This window comes from Pan paniscus, chromosome 1 (genome assembly GCF_029289425.2).
Source record: "Pan paniscus chromosome 1, NHGRI_mPanPan1-v2.0_pri, whole genome shotgun sequence".
In the NCBI taxonomy this organism is placed as follows: Eukaryota; Metazoa; Chordata; class Mammalia; order Primates; family Hominidae; genus Pan; species Pan paniscus.
In genome coordinates this window covers 102,739,482-102,765,499 of record NC_073249.2, presented here as the reverse complement: position 1 = coordinate 102,765,499, position 26,018 = coordinate 102,739,482, and the positions used below count along the sequence as shown (strand labels likewise).

General features: G+C 43.6%; 1 protein-coding gene and 1 pseudogene across 1 annotated transcript in view; one reads left to right on the top strand and one right to left on the bottom strand.

Annotated features, from left to right (window-relative positions):
* The first annotated feature begins 265 nt into the window (after positions 1 to 265).
* Positions 266 to 26,018, top strand: part of LOC103784200 (neuroblastoma breakpoint family member 15-like) — a 39,813-nt gene continuing 14,060 nt past the window's right edge. The window contains exons 1-5 of the mRNA XM_034963563.4: positions 266 to 458; positions 21,574 to 21,783; positions 23,566 to 23,671; positions 24,507 to 24,721; positions 25,758 to 25,830. Coding sequence (XP_034819454.3) covers positions 21,609 to 21,783; positions 23,566 to 23,671; positions 24,507 to 24,721; positions 25,758 to 25,830 — 569 coding nt within the window. The 5' untranslated portion in view covers positions 266 to 458; positions 21,574 to 21,608. The remainder of the gene's footprint in view (positions 459 to 21,573; positions 21,784 to 23,565; positions 23,672 to 24,506; positions 24,722 to 25,757; positions 25,831 to 26,018) is intronic.
* LOC100987234 (profilin-1-like) lies at positions 18,723 to 21,342 on the bottom strand (annotated as a pseudogene).

Here is a 26,018-nt window from a genome sequence, read left to right as displayed (position 1 = left end):
AGGGTCAAGGGCTGGTGCTTTGAAAGAGAGGCAGAGGGGAGAGAGGGATTTTCCCGCCCCCGCTGCGCTCCGGCCTCCATTACTCCTTTTCTCGGCCCGCGGCCCGAACCCGTTGTGCGGTAGAGGCAGCCGGGTCCCTTTAAGGCCCCGCTGCGCCTGTGCCTTGGGCTCTCCTGACGCGGCCCAGCCGGACCCTGAGGAGCCAGAGGGCCGCAAGCAAGTTGCTGGGCGGCGGTTGAGATAGCGGCGGTGCTGGGAGGGGTAGGTGAGGGTCGCGAGGCTGCCTGAGCTTCTGAGTGAGCCTGGTGATTTTGGGAACGCGGGACGGGCGACCTGCGGCGCCAGGAGCGGGGCCGAGGTAGGGCGGCACGGCTGCAGCCTGGATGGGAAGTTCAAGTTTACTGCGAAGTCCACCCAGCGTTCCGGAGGTGAGGGCGCCGCGCCAGGCCGGGCGGGAGGTGAGTCTGGGACCTGCGGGCGCACAGCTGGGCTGAGGCGCGGCGTGCTGGGCCGCCGCAAGTTTTGTTACGCGAGCGGGGCGGTTGCGCCGGGCGCTGCCGGGCTCCGCAGGGCTCCGCCGGGGCCTAAGTTCCCTGCGCTTGATTCCTCGCCTGCCGCTGCAGCCCGCAGCCCTCCTCTCGTGGGCGCTGGGGAAGAAACTCCCTGGCGGGTGTTCTGTGGCATCCCAGGGGGTGGAGGGACGGAGCAGCTTCGGGGGCACGTCTTCGGAAGTCCTGTGGAGCACACTGACTTCGCATCCCACCCTCGAGGCCGTTCCTTCTGGGAACTTGAGGGGCAAGAGCGCTCGCGCCCCTGACTTGCAAAGTTGGGGTCTTTATTGGCCTCCGGGATTCTGCTCCTGGCGGTGTCTCCAGGCTGGTGATGGGCAAGCCAGGTGTGCCAGGTCCAGGATGCATGTGAGGAGCGTTTGTAGCGATCACTGAATCACCTCATGACTAGCGGGGCAAGCCTCAAATTCACCACAGGATTTCTGGTAGGTTGGACTGTGGTGTTGGTGTTTGCAGTCCAAAGAGTTGCTGTGATTTTTCTGTGCCTGTCTGTCTTTCCTTGAGGCTTCTTAGATCATCTCATTTGGCGTCCTTTCACCCAAGAGTTAACCAAGCGAGGAATGGTTTCCTCGCTTTCCTCCTACCTTTTGCTGGTGGAGCTGCTTTCGAAAAGAAGCACTTTAAGAGGCCGACGCGGGCAGATCATGAGGTCAGGAGATTGAGACCATCCTGGCTAACACAGTGAAACCCCGTCTCTACTGAAAATACAAAAAATTAGCCGGGCGTGGTGGCGGGCGCCTGTAGTCCCAGCTACTCGGGAGGCTGAGGCAGGAGACTCACTTGAACCTGGGAGGCGGAGGTTGCAGTGAGCGGAGATATCTTGTCACTGCACTCCAGCCTGGGTGACAGAGCGAGACTCCCTCTAAAAAAAAAAAAAAAAAGCCTTTTCTTGCAGTGGTATCTTTTCTTTGAGTTACAGTGTTGTTCATCCTTTCTTTGCCGAAAGAATGAATCCCACTGCTTCACGAAGTTAAGGAAAACTGATGTGCTGGTGGTTTTTAATCTTTGTTCTGAGCTGTTATGCATTAATAGCTTTCTTTTTGTTTTTAAATTTAATTAGTAAAATTTCACCAGTGAACCAAAAGCTCTTTTTTTTTCTATTCTAAAATGCTAGCTTTAAGATTTCTGAGAACTTTGTGTCAAAGAAATCTTCGAAAAGTTACTGAAGTATACAGAAGTTCACAATTTTAAACGTGCAGGTGATCTGGGCGTGGTAGATCACACCTGTAATTCCAGCATTTCGGGAGACCAAGGTGGGCGGATCACTTGAGCCCAGGAGTTCCAGACCAGCCTGGGCAACGTGGCAAAATGCCATCTCTACTAAAAATACAAAAATTAGCTGTGTGTGGTCAACAGAGCCCGGGAGGTTGAGATTGCAGTGAGCAGTGATCGTGCCAGTGCACTCTGGCCTGGATGGCAGAGTGCAACCCTGCCTCAAAAAAAAAAAAAAAAAAAAGTACAGGTCATGAGTTTTTACTAAATGAACCACCACAGATTAAGAAATAGAACATTACTATATTGGGGTATATATGTAGAAGTGGCATTGTTGGTTTTAGAGCTATATGAATGATAAAACTTTAGTATTACATATGGCTGAACATTTTCCCAAAGTGTTTTATCAGTTAGCAGGGAATATTCCAGTTACCCCACATCCTTGCTGATGCTTGTCAGTTAAAAATTATTTTGTTATTCTAGTAGAGGTGCAGTAATGTATCAATGCGGTTTCAACTTCCATTTTCCTGGTATTGAGATTGAGTATCTTTTATTGCCATTTATATGTCCTCTTTTATGAAGTGCCTGTTAAATCTTTTTATCCAGTTTTCATTGATATGCTTTTCCGTTGATTTGTAATGCTTTATTCTGGATATGCATCCTTTCTAGGATATATATGGATTGCATTTCTCTTTTTTCAATCTGCAGCTTGCGTTTTCACTCTTTTAATGATGTTTTTTCATGAATGGAGATTCTCTAATTTTTTTTCTTTTTGAGACAAGATCTCACTCTGTTGCCCAGGCTGGAGTACAGTGGTACAATCACAGCTTAGTGCAACCTCAACCTCCCAAGGCTCAGGTGATGCTCCTGCCTCAGTCCCCAAGTAGCTGGGACCTACAGGAGACCACTACCATGCTCAGCTGTTTTTTGTATTTTTACTAGACATGGGGTTTTGCCATGTTGCATAGCCCGATACGGAATTCCTGGGCTCAAGTGATACACCTGCCTCGGCCTCCCAAAGTGTTGGGATTATAGGCATGAGCTACCGCACCTGGCCAGAGTATCTTAATTTTAATGAAATATACTTTATCAATCTTTTCCTTTATGGTTACTGCTTATTGTGTCCTGTTTAAGAAATCAATGCCTGGCCAGGTGCGGTGGCTCATGCCTGTAATCCCAGCACTGTGGGAGGCCTAGGCAGGTGGATCACGAGGTCAGGAGTATGAAGCCAGCCTGGCCAACATGGTGAAACCCCGTCTCTACTAAAAATACAAAAATTAGCTGGATGTGGTGGCGGGCACCTGTAATCCCAGCTACTCAGGAGGCTGAAGCAGGAGAATTGCTTGAACCCAGGAGGCGGAGGTTGCAGTGAGCCGAGATTACACTACTGTACTCCAGCCTGGTTGACAGAGCAAGACTCTGTCTTGTACCAAAAAGAAAGAAAGAAAGAAAAAAGAAATCAATGCCTAGCCTAAGAATATGAACACACTTTTCTATATTAACCTTATAGCAATTTTATTTTAGTTTTTGCATTTTTTTTTCAGACAGGGTCTTACTCTGTTGCCCAGGCTGAAGTGTGTTGGCATAATCTCAGCTCACTGCAACCTCCACCTCCTGGCTCAAGCAATCCTCCTGCCTCAGCCTCCTGAGTAGCTGCGACTATAGGCGTGTGCCACCATGCCTGGCTAATTTTTGTATTTTCTGTAGAGATGGGGATTCAACATGTTTCCCAGGTTGGTCTCAAACCCTTGGGCTCAAGTAGTCTGCTTGCTTCAGCCTCCCAAAGTGCTGGGATTACAGCATGCATCACCATGCCCAGCTAATTTTTTATTTTTTGTAGACAGGGTCTTCCTGTGGTGCCCAGACTAGTTTCAAACACTTGGGCTCAGTTGATTGTCCCACCTTGGCATCCCAAAGTGTTGGGATTACAGGTGTGAGCCATCACATCTGGCCATTTTAGTTTTAATAATTTTTATATTTTTCTAATTTAAAACAGGTACTAAAATCTCTTACAGTTATTATTTGTAAATATAGTATTCATTATTGTTATTTTTTTTTTGTATGTGTTCAATCTCATTTTCAATATAAGCTCCTGGAAATTAGAGATTTTGTTTCTTTTATTCACCACTGTATTCTCAGTACTTGACCTTGCCTGGCATGAAACAGATATTGAATAAATATTTGTTAAATGAATGAATGAATGAACATACTAATACCATATTCAGCAATCTCCAAGTGTCACGGTTTTCACCATCTAACAAATAAAATAGCTTGTATAGAGCAGAATCATAGTCAACCTGCCATAAAAGGAAATGCCAATGAAAAATAAACCTTTGTATGTGTAGCTGCTAAGATTTTGGGGCTTTTGTTACTGCAGCATAACCTAGTGAAAGCTCAGTGAGACAGCCTGTAGAATATACGTGTACAGATAGACCAGATAGACCAGTAGATGAGATTCCAAAGAAGCATTAACTACACCCACACACTCTTAATTCCCTAACAGAAAGAATCGAATTCTTGTTCACTAAGATCTACCTCAAATATTCCTTACTTTGTGAAAACTTCCCTGGCTACTCAAATATTTAGTCAGGACTCTATTTTTTCCCCCCAGGCTGGAATGCAGTGGTGCCATCATAGCTCACTAACCTCTAACTCAAGGCTCAAGGAATCCTCCTGCCTCAGCCTCCCGAGTAGCTGAGAGTGCAAGTGTGCGCCACCATGCTCGGCTAATTTTTCATTTTTTATTTTCAGAGATGGGGTCTTACTATGTTGCACAGGCTGGTGAGGACTGTTGATTACATATGACAGAAACCCAACCAACTCTAGTTCCCCACCACCTTTCAATCTGCTCCTGCCTGGGTCTTCCCAGTCTCGGTAAATGGCAGCTCCACCCTTCAAGTTGCCCAAGCCCCAAATCTCAATGTTAACCTTGATTTCTCTCTTTTATCTCATAGGCATTCTGAAGGCAAATCCTGTATAGACCCAGGCAAAGGTTCCTGGTGACCCAGGCTCTCATGAGCAGATTGTCCCTTATCATTCTCCTGAGGATGTCTGGAGCTTCAGTGCTGTGTGCTCTTGGCCTCCACACTGGGGGTGCCACCGACTCCCACTGTCCAGGGCTTCCAGTGGACTCTCCGAGGCACCGATGTAGAAACTTACCCATTCAGTGCACCAAGAGCAGCCTCACATGGTGTGGGCCGACATGAAGAGCTGCCAGATCCAACAGGTAAAAATCCTGAGGCACTGCCAGCTCGATGGTGTCAGAGAGTCCTCTTTCTATTATGACTCAGATGTGAAGGGAAGATGCCAAGGGCCCTAAACATCGCAGGGCCTTGCCTGGCATCAAACAGATATTAAATAAATATTTGTTAAATGAATGAACAAATATTCACAGCGTGTGCCGCCCTGGACTTGCAGTGCCATGGTCGGGTGAAAGTGATTTTACTTCAGGAGAGGACATGTTCTCTTCAGGACTTTTCCTTGGTAGCTAGATCTGCATCCCTCTCCTCTCTCTTCCCCTCTCACCCCCCATTCTCTGCCCCCATTTCTGTCTCTGTTTCCACCCTGCTGTCCTCTTTCACCTGCTTTCTCCTCTTCAGCTTTCATGGCTCACCCCCTCCCTGTCCACCCGCATCCCCCAGGCTAAGGCCCCTGCACTGTCCTGGGTGGGTAGATGTGTGTGGTTTTAGGCAGTGCCCTCTAGATGTGTCCAGGATGGGGAAACATGGCTCAGTTGCCAGTATAATGGGTTAAAAGAGTGGCCACTTTTGAAGGCCATTCCCATCTCCCATTCCAGAATTGATGGGCCACAGTGGAATTCTTGGTTCCCCAGGACCTTGTGGTGGACACCTTCTTTCACTGAGCATTCTTGGGGTGACTATTAGGTACCAGGCCCTGGTCTGGGCTAGAGGCCCCATAATGAGTAAATCTCAGTTTACTACCCCACCACTGCAGGCATTGAGAGGGGGAGAAAGAAAGGGGCATGGCCTGTTTGTGTCCTTCTCACGTGGCCGTCCACCAGGTCCTGGGGGAGTGGGAGCCAGTGCAAGGAGAGAAGTCTAGTGAGAATGACAAATGGACGATGTCAGACCCAGGGGCTGAGGCCCCCACCTGCAGCCGGGCAGCTTCTGGAATGGACAAGGAGCAGCAGGAAAAGTCGTGGCCTGGTATTCTGGGGTCCACTGTCTCATCTCATTCTTTTGGGCACCAGAACTTATCCAAAGACAAGACTCAGTGTCTCTGGCAACAGTGGACCAGAGACACAATGTGTTTGAGAGGAAGAGGAAGGGGTTGTACCCCATGGAAACAGTATATGGTTTTACAGTAGTGCGTCTTTCTGTAATAACTAGTTAGCATGTTCCTGTTAATGGAAAATATTGATGGTGTAAATTCCCCTGGATGTTCTCATCTTCATGTAAATTTGTTCATTTCTTTCCTTCCTTCTTTCCTTTCTTCCTTTCCACTCTCTCTCTCTCTTTATTCTTTCCCTCCCTCCCTCCCTCCCTCCCTTCCTTCCTTGATCCTTTTCTCCCTCTCTCCCTTCTTTCCTTTCTTCCTTCTTTTCTTTTTCTTTCTCTCTCATGCTCTTTTTCTTTCCTTTTCATTCTCTCTACTTTTTTGAATAGACCACACTGTACTGAAACCTACATTATTTGCCAAAATCTCTGGAGCTGCTTCTGTCTTGCAGGCAGGGAGCTCGTCCTGCAGCCCTTAGCTCCTCCCAGCCTCCTCCTCCTTTGATTTGTGGGTGCCACTGGGGCAGCTGCTGAGTCTCACTGGTTCCTAGTCTTCACCAAGTTCTGCCCGCCCAGATGGCTTGTCCCTGTCCTTACCAGAAGCCTGCACTCTCTAGATTACTGAGGCTGCTTCTACCTAACTGATCTGCTATCTGTGTTCCGGGGGCACCCCAGGGTTAGAGGTAAATGGCATGAGTGTTGAAATCTCCAACTGCTCTGACTCCAGGTTGGTGCACTTCAGTGCCAAGTGCTAACCACATAATAACAGGATGCCACCAAAACCTTGATATGGGGCTGCTGCATCCTAATTTAAAAAAATTAATAGACATTATGTTTTAGAACAGTTCTAGGTTTACAGAAAAATGGAGTGGATAGTACAGAGAGTTCTCCTAGACTCCCCTGTCCTCCAGCACACAATTTCCCCTATTAGTATGTTGTATTAGTGTGGTCCATTCGTTAAAATTGATGAACCTCTGTTGATACATCATTATCAACTAAAGTCCATAGTTTACATTAGAGTTCATTCTTTGAGTTTCACAGATGACCGGTTTTGGCAATTACATAATGTCCTAAATCCCCAATACAGCATCATGCAAAATAGTTTCACTGCTGAAAATTCCCTGTGCTTCACCGTTTCATGCCTCCTCCTCTCCTCCACCCCTGACAACCACTCATCATTTTACTACTATCTTTTTGAATTTCCAAGAATGTCCTAGAGTTGGAATTGTACAGTATGTAGGTTTCCAGACTGGCTTCTTTCTAGCATTATGTACTTTAAGTTCCTCCATATCTTTTCATGGCTTGATAGCTTGTTTTGTAAAATCACTGAATCAGATTTCATTGTATGGCTACAACACAGTTTGTTTATTCATTCACTTGGTGAAAGACATCTTGGGTACTTCCAAGTTTTGACAATTATGATAAAATTGCTGTAAGTACTTATGTGCAGGATTTTGAGTGAACTTAAGTTTTCCAAAGTGACTGTACCCTTTTGATTTCCACTAGCTGTAGAGAGTTCTGGTTGCTCCTCATCTTTGACAGCATTTGGTGTGTTCACCTTTTTGCATTTTAGCCATTCTAATAGGTTTACAGTGATATCTCATTGTTGTTTTAATGTGCAATTCCCTCATGACAAATAATTTTGAGCATCTTTTTCGTATGCTTGTTTGCCATCTATATATCTTATTAATGAGGTGTTCAGATCTTTCACCTTTTTTTTGTTTTGTTTTGTTTTGTTTTGTTTGCTTTGTGTTCTTTGGTTCTCAGAATTCTTCATATATTTTGGACAGCAGTTTTTCCATCAGATTATTTTGTAAATATTTTCTGCCAGTCTGTGACTTGCTATTTCCATTCTCTTCACAGTGTCTTTCACAGAGCAGAAGTTTTTAATTTTAATGAAGCTCAACTTAATTTTTTTTCATTATTAGATTGTGCTTTTGGTTTTGTATCTAAGAAGCCATCATCGAACCCAGGATCCCTGAGATTTTCTCCTATGTTATCTCCTAGGATTCTTATGGTTTTGTACCTTACATTTACATGTAAGATTTATTTTATAAAGGGTATAACATGCATACCTGGATTTATTTATTTTTTTGCATATGGTTGTCCAGCTGTTCTAGTACCACTAGTTGGAAAGGCTATCTTTGCTGTTTTAAATTGTCTCTAAACCTCCATGGAAGATCAGTGGACTCTATGTAGGCCTGCTTCTGAACTCTGTATTCTTTTCCATGCATCTATTTGTGTGTGTTTTCTCTTTTCACCAACTTCACACTATTTGGGTTACTGTAGCTTAATGTAAGTCCTGAAGTTGGTAGTGCCAAACCTCAGGGAGTTTTTCTGAACTTCATCATGAGAACCTGGTTGAGATCATTGTAGTAAAACTTGGAAATGTGTGAGATTCCCCCTTAGTCTAGTCTTCAAGGAGTTTTTAATGCTCTAGCCGGCCACCCTCAGCTTCTAGTAATCTGTCAATACCAGTAAAGTGCTCCTCCCACTTGTGTCCCCAGTAGCTTCTCTTCCCTGTGAGCTGTGACTCCTTGTGTGTTAGCCTGTGTTTCTCATTTTTAGGGTGACAGTTTTCCCTGTGACCTTAATTCTCTGGTCCACCCTAAAAGGGTTGACTTTCAGTTTGTTCAGCTTTTTTCTAGCTGTGAGGACAGGTGATGACTGCCTAGCTCTTTCCATGTTGAAATAGAAACCCAAAAGTTCGTTTAAAGAATTACTTGTTATAAAAGTCACCCATTGTCAATGTACAACTCGATGTAAGTTGATTTATCGAATTGTGCAGCCATCAGCAGAGTTCTACTTTAGCACATTTTGTCACTTCCCCAAATTCCCTTGACCCTCTTTGTAGTCATTTCCTAATCCCTGGTCCCCATGACTGGGTCTGGGTCTGAATAGAATAAATATTCGGAAAGCAGAGTTCATTATATTTACATTTTCCTGTGTTTGGGACTTTTTATAGTGGACTATTGTGTTCATTTTGTGACAAGTAGAGAAGATATTGCATTCTAGGGATGGTTTTTGGGGGAGCATAATAGTCCTGTTTATGGCTCTCCTTGAACTGGTTCATCTGTGCTGGTGACTGGTATTTGTTACCAAACCTTGTCTGGCGAGCACAAGAAAAGGAATTTTTTAAAATCTGCTATTAAAATCGAGATGATACGTTTTCACATAATAATATGTGGAGTTAAGTAGTGAACCATCTTTATTTTATTTTATCTTATTTTTTTGAGATGGAGTTATTGGTCTGTTCCTCGGGCTCAAATGCAATGGCACGATCTCAGCTCACTGCAACCTCCACCTCCTGGGTTCACGTGATTCTCCTGCCTCAGCCTCCTGAATAGCTGGGATTACAGGCACCTGCCACCACACCTGGCTGATTTTTGTATTTTTAGTAGAGACAGGGTTTCTCCATGTTGGCCAGGTTGGTCTCTTAACTCTTGACCTCAAGTGATCCACCTGCCTTGGCCTCCCAAAGTGCTAGGATTACAGACATGAGCCATGGCCTGACCTGAACCATTTTTATTCTTTCAGAAATGTGATTGATAACAGTAAAGCCACACTCCTCAAGTGCCTGAAATACCTCTGATTGTCTTCTTCAGGTGGCAAGGGCTCTGGAACAGCCACATAAAGGTGAGGATAATATTTTTACTGTAGTTCTTTCATTGACTGATTGATGGATTGATTTTTTTCTCTTAGAGGGGTTAGCATCCATGTATCTGAAATTGAAATTCAAGAGGAGAGACAGGCACCTGTACTAGTTTTCTCTTGCTGCCTATTATCACATTACCACAAACCAGTGGTTTGAAACCACAGAAGTCTGGAATGAAGCGGCTGGTTCTCTGATCAGTCATATGAGGCTAAAATCCAGGAATGGGCTGGCTGTGTTTTTTTTCTAGAGCTCAAGCTATTTTTCCAAGTTCACTACAGATATTGAAAGAGTTCCTATTCTTGTTTGTGGGGGACTGAGGGCCCTTTTTCTGTGCTGGCTGTCAACTGGGAGACACTCTGACTCCAGAGGCCACCTGCTTTCCTCCTTACCTGTCTGTTCCATCTTTCAACCAATAGCAACTCATGGAATCCTTCTCAAGCTCCTACCTTCTCTGACTTCATCTTCTCCAACCAGCCACACAAAGCTCTGTCATGTATGGAGTGATGTGATTAGATCCAGTTCATGCAGTAACCTCACCATCTTAAAGTCATATAACTGGCATATAACAACATAATCACAGGAATGGTGTCTCATCACCTTAACAGGCTTTAGAGACAAGGGTGTGGCATGTTTGGGGACCATTTCAGAAATTCCGTGTACCACAGTAGGACACTGGCATTTCCCCATCTGCAAAATGCATTCACCCTCTCCCCTAAGGTTTCCAAATTTCATGTCATTAAAGCATTAGTTCAACATGAAAAATGTCATGTAGACCACATCAGATCAAAAGTTTAAAATTCCATCTAAAACATCCACACCAGGTGTGAATGAGGCTTCTGAGAGTGTCCATTAAGTACAGATCCTTGACATAATTCCCTTACCTCTGTCGACCTGTGAAACTGAACAAACAGCTTATCTGCCCCTAATATGAAATGACGGGACAGACCTAGAATAACAACTACAGTGATTCTGGTTCAAAATGAGGGAACATGGAGGGGATAAAGAAGTCACTGACCCAAAATAGTTTGGAAATGGAGCTGAGCAAAATCCAGCAGGAGTTTCTTAGTTAGGATCCACAGCCTGGGACCGACCCTCCGTCCTGTGGGTCTTTGCCTCTGGGCTCTCTGCTCTGCATTTCTTGAAACCATTATTATTTATCATTTTTCTCACACTGTTTTGCGTATGGCTCCTATTGCATTCAAAATGTTTTTGAGATTCATCCATGTTGTTTTATGTATCAACAGTTTGTTCTTTTAGCCATTCCATGGAATCAATGTATCACAGTTTATTGATCCATTCTTGTATTGACAGTTACTTGAATATTTCCAGTTTTTCCTATTATGAATAAAACTGCTATGAACATTCTTGTATAAATCATTTTCTGGACATATGTTTTAAATTCTCTTGGATAAATGCTTAGGAATTACTGAGTCATAGAATAGTAGTTGTTTAGTTTTGTAAGAATATGCCAGACATTTTTTCCCAAAGTGTTTATACTATTGTACATTCCAACCATTACTGTATGAAGGTGAGAAAAGTTTTGCTGCTTCCAAAGAGGCCTCTCTATATACATGTAATTTTTTCTAACTGGAGACAGGCTGATGACTTCAGGGACATGTGCATGGGATACAGGACACCTGTCATCACCACCACCATGAAGCTGGAATTCAGAAAGGAGGTTAATCATATAAAGAACCCTGTATCCAGCATGAGCTTCTCTCAGGCCACACAGGGCACTCAAGTGAACAGGGCATAGGGGGCCCTGGGATCATGGTGAGAAAATGTCTCATTGGTAAAACCTTTTCCTTTGGGGAGGTAAATAAATAATTTGTTCCTTCTTGGTGGCCCTTGAAGGTAAGGATGGTCAAACAAAATAATATCATACCTGGAGAAACTCAGATCTTGCTAAGACTTACTGGTTGGGAATCCAATGTTAATGCCAAGAAGCAGCCACCAGTTGGGATCAAATGTGAGCCTATGGATCAAGGTGCGTACTCAAACACAGAGAGCTTTCTGAAAGATGCTACCAGTAGTTTTTCCAGGGCAGAGATGGGTCCTTTCTCTCTAATCTAGCCCGTATGCTTAGCTGAGAAGGTTTCTTCATATCACTTCGAATGATGATGTCCCTTGTTCACCAATTTTCTAAACATTCTTTAGATAAGAATTTTATGGGCATTCCTTATTGTGTTAGGCTTAAATTTATTGCATCTTAAGGTTTTATTGCAAAGTGTTGCCTTTTTCCTTTTTAAGATGATACAATTTATAACATGCAAGTTTGCTGTCTGTCCCCTCCCTTTATGTACATAGAAAATGAGCAAACATGTGGCCATGAAACGGATGGTCATAGAATTGGTTCAGTGGTTGTGAGTGGAGCAACCCAAGAGTGTCTTGTCTGAAATACCACCAGGAATGACTGGACACAGTAGACAAAGCTTGTTCAACTGGATGCCTTAGGATACATGCTTCCAAAAACAAGTAGCCGAAAAGAAACCAGAATCACAGAATATCAGAGCCAGAGGAACATTTGGAGGTGTCAGTACCTCCACCTTTTCAACCTACAGGGGAGATAGTGGAAGAGAAGCAGGGATGGGCCTGCCTGCTGTGCCCAAAATTCACTGGAGATTGTTGTGGTGAAGAATTTCTTTTATGATGAAGGAGAAATAAACCCCCGTCAGCTTAAATTCAGGCAGGTTTATTGAAAAGGTGAAGAAGCATCTTGCAGAAGCAAAGCATGGCTGAGGCTTGTGGGCTCTGTCTGGGAAAATGAGCAGCCGACAGTGGCTGATGCTGCCCCTGACTCTGGAGCCGTGTGGTCTGTTGATCCCTGTGAGCATCTCTTGTATTCTCTTGCATCTTCCCTCAGCCTGGCAGTCTCTGTATACTCTTCACCACATATTTGAGCAAGGCTGTGCCAGCCACAATGCCACATAGCACCTTAGGTCAAACTAGAAAGGCGTGAAATAAACTGGCCCGTTATAATACAGCTGTTGGAACAACAGTTGAAAATAACAATATCTTGACTCCTGGTTGAGTGATTTATGCTGAGCTTTCTTTTCTGAATACGAGCACAGACTTTGGGATATTAGTGTCACCTAGCGTTATTAGCTAGTATTCTCCTTTTGTTTCCCCATAACATCCCCTCCTCCTTCCCACAAATCCACTCTCCACTCATTTCCATCCTGTCTTATGCCACTCAGGGCTTGTCCCTTCTAAAATGCATCCTTGGCTCCCCTGCGTGCACACTTCTAGTTAGGTTTAGCAATGGGGGGCACCTGATGGAGCCTGGAAGTGAGAGGAAGGTGAGGTCTGTATTTCTTTCCTCTCCCTCCCTGCTCTGGCACTGAGTATCTAGCAATAGCTGCATCTGTCTATTACTTCAGTGGCCACTCTTCCACAGCCCCAATTCTCAGTGGGTCCCATAGCATTATTTACCTTTGTTCCTTTAGCTCCTACCAAGGAAGATCCAGAGACATTCTCCTCACCAAGGCGTTAAGAAATGCACAGGTGATGGGAACAGCGGCGTGTGTGTAAAGGTCCTGTGGCACTTCTCCTCTGCAGACTGGAGGTCATGGCAGGAGATGCTGCATGGATTTGCCCTCCCTGCTGTCAGTGAGAACAATAGCGTTCTGGAAGAATAGAGGACAGGCCGTGGGACTCAGCAGTCTTGAAACAAGGTGGGAGGGATTTCCTTGAGAGGCAGGGACATGTGGTGGTTACTAATCATCGTGAGGTGTCTGGGAATGTAATGGATGGGAAATCTACTAAGAAATCAACTTATGTAATAATTAGAAAAGCTTTAGTTCTGAGGACAGAGACCTGATGGAGTCACCATAGTGGGAATTTATGACCTGGCATCCAGTTCAGACACCTGGAGCTTCTTGACTGAGGGGAGATTGGATCCCTTGAGGAAGAGTGAAGCCTTCAATGCTGCCACAAGTGTATGCTGTAAATCTTCCTCCAGGCCTTCCCCAGAAGGGCCTGAAGCCATTTATGTGGGTGACTGAGGAAAGGGAAATACTCAGAGCTTCTGTGGCTTTTTGGGTTCTGGCTCTGAAGAATGCTAACCTAAGGGCACCTGTGGTGGCCATGAAAATGCACTACTTGCATCTCCAGCTTCAGGAGGCCTAACAAATCAACAGCCCCAGCTGCTACACTCCGAATCAAGGACTTGATGACATTTCCCCTGTATCTGTACTAGCCCATGAGGAGGAAAGCCTCATATCAAGTCCTCCCAACGGAACACCCATGATGACACATGAGGATGTCGAAGCTGTTTTCCTGTGGCAACTGTGACTTTCTTTCTTCAAAGTCTGTTTTGTTCATGCACATTAGCTGATTTATATAAAATAAGAGAATAAATGCCTACACTCCCATGAGTCTGTCTTTTACTGATAAACTCTAGTTCTGAGGACAGAAGCTTGATGGAGTCAGTATAGTGGGAATTTATAACCTTGCATCCAGTTCAGAGACTTGGAGCTTCTTAACTGAGGGGAGATTGGGTCCCTTTGGGGAAGAAAGAAGCCTTCAATGTTGTCACAAGTGTATCCTGTAAATCTTCCTCTGGCCTTCCCAGAGGGACCTGATAATATAACTTATGATACGGTGACCCCAAATTCAGGATGTTCTCGTCTGCTCTCAAGAATGCAATATCTTATTCCTCTGGATTCACCTAGTACCAATATTTGTGTATAGCTATGCACCTTAATAGAACATATCTAATTAGATGAAGAATGGTAGACCCAATTCAACCGTACAGGCATCAACCATGTCAGCATACAGGCATCCCTCTCCCACTATTTCATTCTTGTCCCCACTCCAAAGTCTTCTCCGTTTTACTTGTATTAATTTTCTATTGCTGCATACCAAATTACTGCAAGCTTTAGAGACTTAAAATAACAATGATTTACTTTCTTGCAGTGTCCACAAATCAGAAGTTCAGGCCTGGATTAGCTGGGTCTTCTTCTCTGGGCCTCAAAGGCTGAAATTAGGCTGGGTTTCTTTCTGGAGGTTCTGGGGAAGAACTTCCTCTCAAGTTTCCTCAGGTTGTCAACTGAGTTCAGTTCCTTGTGACTGCAGGACTGAGATCTCTGTTTTCTTGCTGGCTGTTAGCCAGGGGCCTCTCGCTGCTCCTAGAGGCCTCCCATGTTCCCAGTGCATGCTTCCTCCAGCCAGCAGAGAGAATCGCCCTGCATGGAAACCCTCCTGCACTTCACATGTCTCCAGGAAGACCTCAGTCCCTCCAAGGAACTCATCTTCATTATGTCAAGCTCATAAGATAATCTCTATCTTAGATTTGACTGATTTGGGATCTCGATTACATCTGCTGACTTGTCTTTGCCATAAATTGTAACAGAATCACAGGAGTGATATCACTGACTTTGTCTACACTCAGGAAGAAGTGATTATATAAGAGCAAAGATCACTGGGGGTCATCTTAGGATTCTGTCTAATATTCTAAAGACAGAGTAATTAAAAGAGTATAACATTTCTGCTTGTGTCTGTTAGAATAAATCAGATCAGACTAATCCTGCCTCCATAAACAACCATAAAATTGTTTTCAGACAGTGGACAACAGACAGTACAATAGAAAACTTAAGGGGGAAACCCCATGATTTCCTAGTTCTTTGGGGAGAATTTGTCAGCAGCTGCACAGTGGCCTAGAGTCCTCTCACAGCAGGGCAGCCCCACTGAGCTGAGAAGGCAGAGATCAGAGTTCAAGGCCAGTGAAGAAATTGCAATCTGCAGGGCAGGGCACCAATAGGAGACAGCTGTTCAGAGGGGGAGCTCTCGAAGTCCATGTGGGGTTCCATATGCATACTTATCAAGGACAGGACTGTACCTGCACAAGAATAAGACTAACAGGTTTAACACAGGAGTGGCTGCTATAAAATTGAGTTTGGACCAGAGGTACTTGTGGTGGAGGAGGGTTGGGGAATGGATGGTGGGGTTCTGCCATCCAAGGTGGGAAGAACTCATGCACACCTCATTAGCACCCAGGTATCCAACTGAGACACTAGAATGGCTGTGCTTTACTAATAAATGTCATGCTTTACAATAAGGCCTATTCTAGACCAGCCCTAGTAAAGCCTAAAACCAAACCCTGTCAAAATCCACAAAGTGGTGGATTGGTGATTGAGTCCTGCCAAATTAGAGGGTCTTGGGAAATGCTGTGGGCTTTCCGTGAATCCACTGTAATAAAAAATAAACCAAGTCCACGTAAGTCCAATGTGATCAGACAGTAATTTTACTGCCCACTAGAACAAAATTAATTCACACGATCAATGACAGAAGTTAGCCAAGTTGACATTTAAGCAAAATACGTCTAAGAACGGCTAACAAATAACTCTTCTCAAACTCACATAAAACATTCACCAAGATAGACCACATATGCTGAGCCATACTTAGTATTTTCTGTCCTTTCTCTTTGACTCGTGTATACTGTGCTCAAACTCCTAAAATTACACACTTTAATTATATACTTTAATGATTATACACTTTAATGCATCTCAATTGCATGTAAGTTATATTTCAATATATTTGTTAGAAGTTTACAGAAATAGATACTCACATATATGTCTAATGATTCCTAGGACATATATGTATGTATACACACCCACCCACCCACACGCACTCACACATATATGTGTGTGTGTATATATATTCACCTTTTTGAAGATTATCTATCATTCTCCAAATAGGGAACATTAAGAGAACATAAAAAGAAGCCACAATATAGGAGATATCACATTTATCTCCAACAAAGGGTTTTTATAGAGTGTGTGTATATATATATATACTATACATATATACTATATATATTATACATATAGAATATATATATATTGCTGTCTGATAAACAACACAATGAAACAGTTTCTCAAAAGACTTGAATAGATAACTTCAGAAAAGAAGATACATGAATGGTAAATTAGCATAGGAAAAATGCTCCACTATTTAGTCATCAGGGAGATCAATCAATACAACGAGATACCAGTACATATCCATGAGAATGGCTAAAACTAGAAAGGCTAAAAATAGCACATGTTGGTGAGGATATAAAGCACTTGGAAGTCTTATACTTGTAGGAATGAAAAATGGTACAACTCTGAAAATCTAACAGTTTCTTAAAGGTTAAACATATACCAATCAGATGGACAGTCATTCCATTCCTGGGAGTTTACACACTGTGTCTGCACAATGATCTGTATGTGTGTTTCCAGACCAACCTGAGGGGCGGGCTGCTATTTCTCGTGGCTCAGTAACGAGACACAGATGAACTGGGGAGGAAGAGAGTTTTGACTTCTGCAACTGGTTACAGGGAAACGGCCTGGAAATTATCACCAGACCAACTCAAAATTGGAAAGTTTTCCTGAGCTAATGTACCTTCTAAGCTATATGTGTATGTGGAAGTGTGCATTCATCTAAATACATAAGTGATTAACTTCTTTTAATCTATAACTAAGTCTGAGTCCTGAATACCTTCCTCTGGAACCTCAGTTAAATTCACTTAATCTAAATGGGTCTAGGGCTGGGGGCCCTTATCTTGTCTCCTGCTAAATCACAGAGGTTTGGAGAGTCCCTTCAGATCTCCAGTAAACTTGTTTGTGGAGGCCTGGGGAGTTTCTTCAGACCCCCAATAAAACTCGTTTAATACTAAATGGCTCCTGTTAAGAATGCCTTCGTTATTTCGTCATGCTTTAAGGCCCAGGAAAAACCTAGGCAAAACTCTTGGTGGGCTTTTGTTACATTCCAGCCTTTGTATAAGGGCACTGGCTTCTTTTTTTTTTTTTCCTCTTAATATTTAATTGAACCACTCAGTCGGTACTGAAACAGTTGTTAGGGAGGCCTGTGTTAGTGAGACCTGGCCTACCACATATGGATGCTCATGATAGTTTCTTCATAATAGCCCAAACGCGGAATGATAGAAATGTCCAATAATAAGTGAAAGTACAAACATACATGGTATAGCCACATGAAGGAATACTACTCAGTATTTACAAGACATTACAGATGGATTTTAAAATTACATTGATGCATGAAAGAAGGCAGACACAAAAGAACACAAGTATCATTTCATTTATAGAAAATGGTTAAAAATGCAAAGGGACCTGAAGTGACAGTGGCTCCTTGGGGCTGAGGGTTGAAAGGCTGATGAATTGCAAACGGGTACAAGAAACTTTGGGGCATAGGGAATTTCCTCTATCTTGGTTGTGGCAGTAGTTCCGTTAGTGTATCCATTTGTAAACGTGCATTGAATTACACATTTTAAAGTGGTGCAGTCTGTTGTACCGAAATTATGCCTTTATAAAGTTGATTTCATCATCTTAATTTCTCCATACTAGCAATTAGCAGCTAGAAAATGAAATTCAATAAAACATAATAGAGATTAATAGCCAGAATCATTACATGCTTAACAATACATGCAATGAAGCAGGTACAAGGCCCCTAAAAGCAATTGGTGAGAAAAATTAAAGAAGGCTAAATAAATATATATCATGTTCATTGATTGGAAGACTCAATTTTGTTAGCATATTACATCAACACAATTCTGATTAATATTTCTAGTAGGAGATTTTAGAGAAACTTGAAAGCTAGTTTCAAAATGTATTTGAAAATCAAAGAACCTAGAATAAGCAAGTCGGTCTTGAAGAAGCAATAAGTTGGAGACTTACTCTGCTAGATTTCAAACCTGATTTTAAAGCTACAGTAATTTAAAAACAGTAGTAATGGTGTAAGTATTCATAAATATATCAAAGTAAAAGAATACAGATTCAAACAATATGCCCACATATGTACAGTTATTGATTTTTTTTAGTAGAATCTTTTTTATTCATAAAAAATCCATCAAAACAAAAAAGTTTTCCAGCCACACACAGGAGGGGTATGGGTGGGGGAAGGTGTCTGTCCATCTATCCCTGGCCCCCAGCCCATGTGGTTTTGGCAGCAATAAGGTGTGTGGGGTAATGACTCCTGAAATTAAAATGGTGTGTGTATGTGAAGGAAAGGCGGGCAAAGCTATGGGGAGCGGTGGAGTGGAAGGAACAAAGGAGGTCAGTACTGGGAACGCTGAAGGTGGGAGGCCATTTCATAACATTACTTGTTGATGAAATTGCCATGGATACCTTCTTTGCCCATCAGCAGGCCTAGCGTCTTGGCAGTCATGGTGACAATGACGTTGAAGGTGGGGGCTCCACCGATGCTCTTCATACGAAGATCCGTGGTCAATTCCCCATCCTGCAGCAGTGAATCCAGGACCACAGTATATTTCTGGCCCCCCAGTGTCAGCCCATTCATGACAAAGCTTGACCAGTCTTTGCCAACCAGGACACCAACCTCAGCTGGCGTGATGTTGAGGAAGGTTTTCCCTGGGACGGCGACCCAGATGGAAGGTGGGTCCTTGTTGCCCACAATGGCCGTGTCCTAACAGGTCCCGTCCGCCACGAGGCTGTAGATGGAGGTGTCCACCTGGCCGTTGCGTTGCTGCAGGGGCTCCTCTGGTCGCTGCTGCTGGGGCCGCCTGGGCTGGCGGGTGGGGGAGGCGGAGAGCTCGACGCAGGTGCTGTCCTCCTCGCCACGACTCTGCTAGCTGTGCAGTAGCCCTCGCTCCGCCACTTAAAAAAGAAAATTATATATATATATAATATATATACACGTGTTATATATATTGAATATTATGTATATACACGTATTATATATATACACGTATGTATATACACGTATATATATATTTGTGTGTGTGTATATATATTATATATACGTGTATACATGTATATATGTGTATATATATAATATATATATACACGTGTATATATATATTATATATATATATATACGTGTGCCATGTTGCTTTGCTGCACCCATTAACTCGTCATTTACATTAGGTATATATCCTAATGCTATCCCTGCCCCAGCCCTCACCCCATGACAGGCCCTGGTGTGTGATGTTCCCCGCCCTGTGTCCAAGTGTTCTCATTGTTCAATTCCCACCCATGAGTGAGAACATGCTCGCACCGCCGCTTCTAAATGTTTTAAAAACAAAGACACCAATGCCCTTCATTGGGGAAATGAAAGACTTTCAAGTAAAACGATTTTGAGTGAAATAATATTTGTTGTTTTAAAAAGTTAATATTAACCACTCTCCATCATATATTGAAATTAACTTAAGATGTGAAAGTTAAAATTAGAAACCTTGTAAAGGAAAAATAGGAAATAGTTTCATGAACTTGACACAGGAAAATATTTCTTAGACTAGATACTGTAGCACTCACCACAATAAGAAATCAAGCGAATTGCACTTCATTTTTAAAAAGCTTCTCCTTATTATGTTGTTGTTTAACAACTTAAACGCTATCTCTAGACCAGGAACAATTATTTGCTATATAATACAGCAAAAAATATGTATGTATAAATGGACTCATTCAAAATATATAAAGAACTCCTATTACAAAGAAATTGACAAACAGCCCAGTATATCAATGAATATAAAAATTTGAGAAGATATTTTCCATAAGAAGATATCTAAATGAACATTAGGCATGAGAAAACCAAATTTTAGGATATCTCTACACACCTGGCATAGTTTAAAAGACTGAAAATATTAAGTGTGTGGGAATGTAGAGCAACTGGAAATGGCCTACATCTTTCATAGAAATGTAAAACAATACAAATACTTTGCAAAACTCTGTCCAACATTTTCTACCCATTCACCAAGCAACTCCATCCCTAGCTATAGATACCCAGGAAAATAAGTATGTATCTTCACAGAAATAATTGTATGAGAATATTCATAGTTACTTATGCCCATAGTTATCAAGTAAACCTGTCTCCCATCAGAAAAATGGATATCAAATTGTGTGATAATCATACAATCAATAGGATATTACTTGGCCAAAACAAAATGAAACAAGGGAAAAACACAATCAAACAAATGAGTGGCATATATACCCACCTGAGTAAAGAGAAGTCGACCAGGTGCGGTGGCTCACGCCTGTAATCCCAGCACTTTGGGAGGCCGAGGCGGCAGATCACGAGGTCAGGAGATCGAGACCATCCTGGCTAACACAGTGAAACCCCATCTCTACTAAAAATACAAAAAAAAAAGAAAAGAAAAGAAAAGAAAAATTAGCCAGGCGTGGTGGCGGGCGCCTGTATTCCCAGCTACTTGGGAGTCCGAGGCAGGAGAATAGCGTGAACCTGGGAGGCAGAGCTTGCAGTGAGCCTAGATCGCATCACTGCACTCCAGCCTGGGCGACAGAGTGAGACTCTGTCTCAAAAAAAAAAAAAAAAAAAAAAAGTCAAAACAAGAGAACATACTAAATGATTCCATTTTTTAATTTATGACTTCATGACTACCATTAAGAAAATATAACCTGTTGGGAAACTGTTTCTGCCTTGATGATGTTGTACAGACAAGAAATAAACAGTGAGGAATATGCTTAGATGTATTGGGAAAGACACGGGTCTGTGGCATTGTCACAAGGGTACACGAATACTGAGAGTGAATGCTGAAGGAATGATCCCCATTGGTGGTGACCCTCAGGTGAGACTAGGGTGCCTGTGTTTCAGCAAAGCCTGGGCAATTGGAATGCAGGGCTCCTAAGATTCCGTGACACCCCCACCTTCTAATTCTGTTATTGCAACTGCAGACGGTTACCTGGCACGCTGGCCACATTCTACCTCACTCTTATCAGAGTCTGAGCTACTGGCAGTGCTTTCAGCTCTGAGTTCAGGCACCTCGAACCTTGTTTTTGTGGTGAAGGATCCTAAAGTGCTGTGGGGAGTGATCACATTTTTCACAACAGTAAGTTAAGAATTTCAGTTACTGACATCCCTCAGTCCTGATTAAACCTATTTGATTTCACCAGTTTTTAACCCATCATATGTTTGGGTTTCTTCTCCCCAGTCCCTGACTCCACCTCTTCTGCCACAAACGTCAGCATGGTGGTATCAGCCAGCCCTTTGTCCAGCGAGAAGGCAGAGATGAACATTCTAGAAATCAATGAGAAATTGCGCCCCCAGCTGGCAGAGAAGAAACAGCAGTTCAGAAACCTCCAAGAGAAATGTTTTCTAACTCAACTGGCCGGCTTCCTGGCCAAGGGACAGAAGAAATACAGTAAGATCTATAGGCTCACCATCACGAAAGTGATGAATGATGTCCTGTCTTCTCTCTGAGACACTAAATACTCTCTCCATCAAAAATAATTTCATCCTTCCTGTACTTCTAGGAAAACAGAAATGGGTATTTTAACATTTTGTCAAAGTTGGAAGACAGAGGTACCAAAGTAGCAACTTTCCATGTTTGCAATCAGGTGGGGGTGGGACTAGAGTTAAACTGCCATTTATTGATTTCTGACACAGGCGCAGAATGACCTGTTTTCTCCAAGAGGCTCAATCGTGTTTTCAAGAATCCTCTCTGTACCATGTAAGATCCTGCAGACGAATAACATCTAGTCTGTTGTTCTAAATGTCTGAGACTAGTGAACTTTTATTCAGTTCAAGTTTCTGTTGAGGCCCAACAGGCAAAGCTCTGTTCTAGTGACTCTGAGGGAAACTTGGTGATAGTAGCCAGTACCTGCTCTGAGGGGCTTCAAGAGGAGTCTACTCCTAATAGAACCTGTGCTGTCTATAAGTGACAGCATCAAGAGCAGGGAGTAGGGGCCGTGCATGGTGGCTCACTCCTGTAATCCCAGCACTTTGGGAGGCTGAGGCGGGCAGATCATGAGGTCAGGAGTTTGAGACCAGCCTGGGCAACATGGAGAAACCCCATCTCCACTAAAAATACAAAAAGTAGATGGGCGTGGTGGCAGGTGACTCTAATCACCCCTGCTCAGGAGGCTGAGGCAGGAGAATCCTTTGAACCCAGGAGGCTGAGGTTGCAGTGAGCCAAGATTTTGCCATTGCACTCCAGCCTGGGCGACAGGGCAAGACTGGTAAAAATAATCATAATAATAATAACAATGATAAATAAAAATAAGAATAAAAAGCAGAGAGTAGCTTGGTGAGAGTGAAGTCCTGCTTCCTGGGGCACAGAGTCTTGTTGCTAAAGAGGAAGAAAGATCACACCCGAGAATGTGTGGAGATAGCAGTGCAGTGTACAGAGCAGAGACCGTGGGCCTGTCTCCTGGGCTCCATCCAAGTTGCTTGTCTTGTCTGTCTCTCAGTTTCCTCACCTGTTCAGAGGGTACTACAATAATACCTACCTCTGTAAATTGCTGCAGTGAATTACATGAGCTATTTCTTGTCAATCTCCTAGAACATTTATTGGCACAGAGTAAACACTATCTATTAGTTCTTCATTCTGCTGTTTCTAAATTAACACAAACTTTATTAGCATTTGGGCATATTTCCTTCATGGCCTTATGGTGTTATGTGTCACTCTTTATGCTTCAGATATGATTCTTAAAATCATAACTGAAGATATGATTTAAAAATCAAAGATTTTAAAAATCTTTTGCATACTTGTCCTTGAAATTCCCAGTAAAAGGGAAACCATCAGTCCCATAGTCCTAGGGGCCTTCCCGACTGTACAAGAAATCACTACTTCATGCCCCAGTGCAGTGTTTTAGAAGAGAGGCTGCAAGGCTTGGGAAAGTGGCCCCGCATTCAGAGTCAGACCTCAGGGACTGTGAATTCTGACTCCACTTCGTTGTGGTTGAATCATCTTGTCAACTTCCTTGATGTGCCCTTGAGGTTCTCTTTCTTCATCTCTAAATTTTGGAGGATCAGATGCCAGAAAGTCAGGAGACTGAAGAGTAAAGATGTGGAAATCCCTGTCTAGACCCTGGTACTGGGGAGAGTTTTGTCCTTGGGGTGGACCTGGCTCCTGCCCTATAGGCAATGACCACAGCAGCATGTCCAGCCTTCCACTGAGGCAGGCGTGTCTGTCTTTTCTCAGAATATGAAGAGTGCAAAGACCTCATAAAATCTATGCTGAGGAATGAGCGACGACAGTTCAAGGAGGAGAAGCTTGCGGAGCAGCTCAAGCAAGCTGAGGCGCTCAGGTGAGGGGACCCCATGGGGGCAGGCAGGGGGGCAGGTGTGTAAATCTCTGAAGTACAACAGCTCGGTGGGGAGAAGTAAGAACGAAGCTGGGCCAGGGGAAGGGCAGGAATTGCCATGGCAGGCTCGCAACACACAAGTATTTATCAAGCAGAGAAGAAGTATAATAAAAATGTATGGGTTGCAGTTGTTTCTCAGAGCCTTGTTTTCTCTTTTTCAAACAAGTAATTGTTGATGTGAAATTTACATAACACAAAATTAACCAAAGGAGTGTGAACCACACAGCAGCATTCAGTATACTCAAAATGGTGTGCCATCACCACCCCACTTACCCTTAGTGAGAATCACCTCGTGACTGACTGCGGCTTCTCATTCTTTCACTCAATCAATGTTGCCTTCTCGACCCTGTCATTCTTTTCTTCTTTCGTCTTTTCAATTCGCCCCATCTGCATCTGGCCTCATTTCTGTACATGGCTTTGTATCTAGTGGCCGCAAGATGCACTATATGTATTTTCACATGGAAATGTCCATGGCCAGAGTGAGGAACTGAAAGGATGTCTTTTTGAAACGGAATTAGGAAGACACCTACTTTTGTTTACAGAAGGGAAAGATGAATGGAACATCATCGAGGATCTTGCAGGAGCCCTCTCTGATACAGAGGAAGCCTGTAAACCATTTTCTTTTCTTTCTCTTGGCCACAGACATTCCTTTCAACATGTGCTGACCTTCTGCTTGAAGGTCTCCTTGAGGACATTGTCTCAGAAGTCTCTGTTGCAATATTTGAACGGATCACTCAACCCTTTCTACTCTTAAATTTTCTCTACTGTCTCACCTTAGGCAATATAAAGTCCTGGTTCACTCTCAGGAACGAGAGCTGACCCAGTTAAAGGAGAAGTTATGGGAAGGGAGAGATGCCTCCCGCTCATTGCATGAGCATCTCCAGGCCCTCCTCACTCCGGATGAGCCGGACAAGTCCCAGGGGCAGGACCTCCAAGAACAGCTGGCTGAGGGGTGTAGACTGGCACAGCAACTTGTCCAAAAGCTCAGCCCAGGTAAGGTGGCCATAGGCCCTGATGACCCAAAACCCCAGGCTTATGAGAGGCTCCAGACCTCCATACTTTCACAATGACAGTTGTATCAGTGGGGTTTTTTCCTGCTACACCTATGTGGCCATGACATGACCAGGACTTCCTGGGTAAGAACGGAGATGGGAAACCCATGGGTTTGGAGGTCACAGTATTGCAAGTGTCCCTCCTCCCTTGATGGAAGGTGGTCTTTGGAGTAAGAGGCAGCATCTGTCTAGTTTTAAAGGACAGGAAGGAGGCTGCGATGGGAGCAGGCTTGTTAGAGTGAAAAGAGCTCTGGACTAAGAATGAAGGTTCCCAGGCTGTCTTTTCGGCAATGTTCTTAGTAACTGTCAGAGAGTGAATGACTTGTCCTTCCTGAGTTTCTCTCTCTCCGTGGCAAATTGTCTCTTGCAAGGGTCTGAAGCATTCAAATGTGGGAACACTTACAACTGCTTTCCAAAATGAGATGAAGCCCCTCGCCGTGTGATGTTGGAGAAGGCACTTGATGTGGGGGCGTTTTGTGGTAGGAAGTGCTTCAGACTGGATCACTCCCCATGGATAGAATGTCCCTGAATAACACAGCAGAAGCCACTTGGAGGCTTGAAATCTTCTGTGCACAGAGGACTGTGGGACAAGTTTGTCTGCTTCTAAGAGAAAGAATTAGGTTTGAAATGCGAACTGTGACAGGACACCAAGCCTGTGCCTGGGAATCAGATCTGGCAGGATTGGGGAGACAGCTGCCAACGTCCAGAGAGAGGCTGCACAAGCCTCCAGTGATATGGGAAGCAAAAGGTCTTTTCAATATTTGGCCACATCTTGATGGTGGCCCTCCACATCAGAAATGCATTGCCTGATGGATCAGGAAACCATGCCAGGGCATTCTGTTAAAGATAAAACATGAGAGTTTTCAGTTGAACGGTGACCCATGCCTAGATGTTCATGTCTCTGTTGCACATTGGGCTGAGTGTGCTTGCAGACTGTGAAGTGGGAAATATCTGAATGAACACTTCTGTATTTACAGAAAATGACAACGATGACGATGAAGATGTTCAAGTTGAGGTGGCTGAGAAAGTGCAGAAATCGTCTGCCCCCAGGTGACACTGAATACTCAGGAACAATTAATGGATGGTAACATATGAGGAATATCTTGGAGGCACACCCTCTCTGGCATCTATGATGGGCCAAAAACCCGCATTCGCTTGGCCACAGTATGTGAAATATAACCCAGCTTAGACACAGGGTGCGGCAGCTGTCATGTTTCTCTATGTGTGCCGAGTGTCAT